The sequence below is a fragment of the Triplophysa rosa genome, unplaced genomic scaffold (assembly GCF_024868665.1).
Source record: "Triplophysa rosa unplaced genomic scaffold, Trosa_1v2 scaffold680, whole genome shotgun sequence".
In the NCBI taxonomy this organism is placed as follows: domain Eukaryota; kingdom Metazoa; phylum Chordata; class Actinopteri; order Cypriniformes; family Nemacheilidae; genus Triplophysa; species Triplophysa rosa.
The window spans coordinates 1-4,115 of record NW_026634698.1 but is presented as its reverse complement, the minus strand read 5'-3'; the positions used below and the strand labels follow the sequence as shown (position 1 = coordinate 4,115).

Below are 4,115 nucleotides of genomic sequence, written 5' to 3'. Positions count from 1 at the left end.
TTTAATAAACTATTATATTTATATTTGTGTTCATATTTATTAATATTATTTATTTATTGCTGTTTTTGTACACATAAATTACCCTGTTTTTAGGGCATCACAGTGGTCTCTAAAATAGGAAGAAAAAAACAGGATTTGCTACATGCCAGTTTCGATGCCCCAGGGTCGCCACGGAGCGGTGCTGTTTCGGTACGAAACGACATTCGAGACCGTACAAGCTGCCGGACAATCAAACGCTAGAGGGAGTCGTGAGAAAAGAATCGGGGGTCGTATCGTGTGGGTGACGTCACATGCGGGATTGTTGTTCCAGATCTTGTGCGCTCAGCTCCACTTTCATCTCTCTCGGGTCGCTGGCATCGGAGGGTAGATAGACTCTGGAAAATGATCGTTGTTTTGAGTCGCTTGGATAAACTGGCCGTTGGTGTTTTAACTGTGAGAAATGGAAAAGTTGCCCGTTACGAGATAAATACCTTTTAGGTAAGTGATGAAAATGTTCAGAAAGATTAAAAAGCATCGATTCCGAGCACTGCGGTTTTCTTTCTCAAGGCATCTCATAAATTTGCGCGACAAGCTCATCGTGAGGTCTGTTATAAGATTTTAAAACTTTATTAATCCAAGTACTATGTTTTTATACTTTTGTCTGTGTTAGCAATATAATGTAGCATTAAAGTTTACATTCGGGATTTATATACCATTTATGTTTCATAGCTGTTTATAGTACTTTACGGTGTGCTAAAGTGGTTTATTCAGAATTAGGAAAGATTCCCTGCAGAAACCAGATAACATGAAAATGTATTGTTGATTTCTGCATTCAAAGAACAGATCAAATAAAGATAAGAAAGATAAAACCGACTTTTTTAGAAGTCTATTTCTGTTAAGGCTCTATAAGAGGATTATGTGCTGCAAATAGGCATAGAGAGCAGCCACTAGTAACGTTACATTACGTAGGCTACACTTAAATCATTACCTACAATTAAACTGTTTTCTTTTTCGTAAAGCTGTGATTTGACACCAAATGGTAACAGGGTAGGACTTGTCTATTTGTCATTAAATTCATTGTGAATATGATACAGACTTTCCCTGTTTTAAGTATATATCAAAGTAAATATGTTTTATAGTAGTCGCTAAGACCTTATAAAGTGTGATTTAGATTTTGAATGTCTTTGTTTTCCGTCCTAACAATCTCTCTCTTGGTGGATGAATCGTCACAACCCTTTGCAGAGTTGTAAATAGCTCCCATATCTGTGGTGATAATCAGCATTTGTTTTTATTCTTTCACTAGGATCAGCACGGTGTCTCCATCTATACAGCACCTCTGTCTGCTTGCAGTACCTTTGAAGTAGGTGTAAATGCCAAACAATTAAAGCAACGTAGACAAATCTGCTGCTCTTTACAAGAGGGTGAGAAACCAAGTTGCCATGGGAAACCAGTTAACCGAGATTGCCCCCAACACACCGTTCCTGCCTAACTTTCAGTCCCTGCACATTGTGGTCATTGGTCTGGACTCTGCTGGTAAAACATCGCTTCTCTACAGACTGAAGCTTAAGGAATTCGTCGAAACTATCCCAACCAAGGGATTTAACACTGAGAAGATAAAAGTTCCGGTCGGCAACGGCCGTGCCATGACCTTCCAGGTGTGGGACGTAGGCGGTCAGGAAAAACTGCGGCCACTGTGGAAGTCCTACACACGGCGCACGGACGGCATGGTTTTTGTTGTGGACTCCACGGAGGTGGAACGCATGGAGGAGGCTAAGGTGGAATTGCACAAGATCACACGGACGTCAGAGAATCAAGGAGTGCCAGTGCTGGTATTGGCTAATAAACAGGACGTTCCAGTTGCACTGGGTGTTTCTGACGTGGCGAAGGTTTTGGCTGTGCACGAACTGAGCTCCTCCACCCTACACCACGTAGAGGGATGCAGCGCAGTCGATGGGCAGGGGCTACAGATGGGTTTGGAAAAACTGTACGAAATGATCCTCAAAAGAAAGAAAATGTTGAAGAACAGCAAAAAGAAAAGATGAGCAAAGGAGGACATGGTTGTTTTACTTTGAAGCTCCTCAGTGGACCCTGTATTGTCGTCGGATTTTGCAGTGAATCCCTGAATGAAGGAAATGCTCCAGATGGCCCAGTGGTCGGGAGAAAACAGATTTGACCTTTATGTGTCACACAGTATTGAACTGCTTTCTTCCATGCCTAATAATTGCAGCGACCCTTTATAATCAAGGAATATGTGATAGCATTGAGGCTGTAGTATCACCAGAATCAAGCCTACGTCCTTGCCTTTTTCGTAGTTTCTTTATGCAAGAAAGAGACTTTGCAACTCATTGATTTTATGTCAGAAAAGCGTCACAGAGTAACAGATTTTCTCATACGTTAAATTGTTCGTCAGTGCAGGTATAATAAAGGGCCATCAAACATGTTCACACTATATTAGCTGTGAAACTGAAGTCTTAAAAGAATTACTAAGGTTCACTATTCACAACTGTAAGATCTGAGTTTTAATTTGAACATTTTTGTTTTAAAATGCTGTAAATAGTTTTTGTAATGCTGTAGAATTGATAATAAATTATAGATGGCTTTGACACAATTCATCCTATTTTGGGGGGGGGGATTGCTGAAATGAATGATAACTGCTTGACAAAAAAAGGATGCATGGACAGTTTGAGCAAACTTTAACTCATTAATATGGGAATCGTAAGCTTCTCACTGTGGATCTACTATATTTTAGCACATCTTGGTCTTTTCCTGCTGTGCTATAAAACTGTTTAAAAGAGTCATTTGACACGGCTAAAACGAATATTATGGTTTGTTTTAGATTTTACACATACCATGCATGTTTGTATCTCCTCTTTGCCCCGCCTCTCTGAAACGTGCAGATTTTTGACAAAGCTCATCGCTCTGAAAAGCGAGGTGTGCTATGATTGGCCAGTTAACCAGTGAGTAGTGATTGGTGGAATACTGCAAGTGTGTGAAGGAAATGTAACACCTCTTACCATATTTGGAACATCAGGTTCCAAAGCAATTGTACTGACAGGTACGCCCACCGTGTACATTTGGGCGGTCTTACTCAACTCATACCACGAACTGACGTAGATTTGTGGGGGTGTGGTCACAAGAGGCGTTTCAGGCAGGTCTGGCTGAACATTCACTTTTAAATAGAATGCATCTTTTGTTCCGACACTTTAATTTTTGCAATTTTACGTGTCTAATACATGCATGGGCAACTTATAACACACCAAAGACACAGAAAAACACGTGTTCGCACCATATGACCCCTTTAAGGCTTTAGGTAATTAGCTCTATTTAAAGAACCTGTGCTAGACTTTATATTATGATATCTTATTCTACCACCACCATTATAATAGATACTAGGGTTTCAATTCCTTGTGACATAACAGAATACAACCCCTGTTAAACTATTAATAGAACAGGCGCTCATGAGGATGTCATTGGTGTTCGGGGAGAGCAACCCACAGGAAAGGCATCGATGCTGAAAGAACATTGTTTGATGTAACTATGGTGTTATAGCATAATGCATTATGAAGCAGAAACTAGACACTGGAGCAACAAAAATGACGTTTGCTGTTGTTGACACATAAAACAACGTTTACTAGACGTTTAGTAAAGTTTTCCTATGTATGTAAATACACAGTCAAGCGAAATGGATAGGGGCTGATATTTTATCAGTGTGAAAACTAACACTGCAGTGTTTAATGTCTTTATGTATAGTCCTCAGATAGAGTTTGACAAGCAAATAGCTTAAAGATCTCCCAACCCCCCACCAGTGCGCAGACACAGATCTATTTACTCTGCTCTCAACTTCCCAGAGAAGCAGCTGCTTTGCTCTGATTGGATTAATTGGTACTCTGGGTTTAGTGAAATTCAATGTGAAGATTGAAACGCCGTTGATTTATGACATCATTGAACATGGTAGGGCCATGTGACTCCTGGCCCTGTAACGGCTATATGTATAATATATACACTCACCTAAAGGATTATTAGGAACACCTGTTCAATTTCTCATTAATGCAATTATCTAATCAACCAATCACATGGCAGTTGCTTCAATGCATTTAGGGGTGTGGTCCTGGTCAAGACAATCTCCTGAACTCCAA

The 4,115-nt window shown here is 40.2% G+C and overlaps 1 protein-coding gene across 1 annotated transcript; it reads left to right on the top strand.

Annotated features, from left to right (window-relative positions):
* Positions 1-178: 178 nt before the first annotated feature.
* Positions 179-2,604, top strand: LOC130551139 (ADP-ribosylation factor-like protein 4D). Its single transcript, XM_057328687.1, has 2 exons — positions 179-477; positions 1,283-2,604. Exon 2 carries the CDS (start codon positions 1,419-1,421, stop codon positions 2,019-2,021), a length of 603 nt encoding a protein of 200 aa, XP_057184670.1. The 5' UTR covers positions 179-477; positions 1,283-1,418; the 3' UTR covers positions 2,022-2,604.
* Positions 2,605-4,115: the final 1,511 nt, after the last annotated feature.

Excerpts from the sequence above, each read along its gene's own strand:
- LOC130551139 (XM_057328687.1), top strand. The coding sequence starts at position 1,419 with ATGGGAAACCAGTTAACCGAGATTGCCCCCAACACACCGTTCCTGCCT.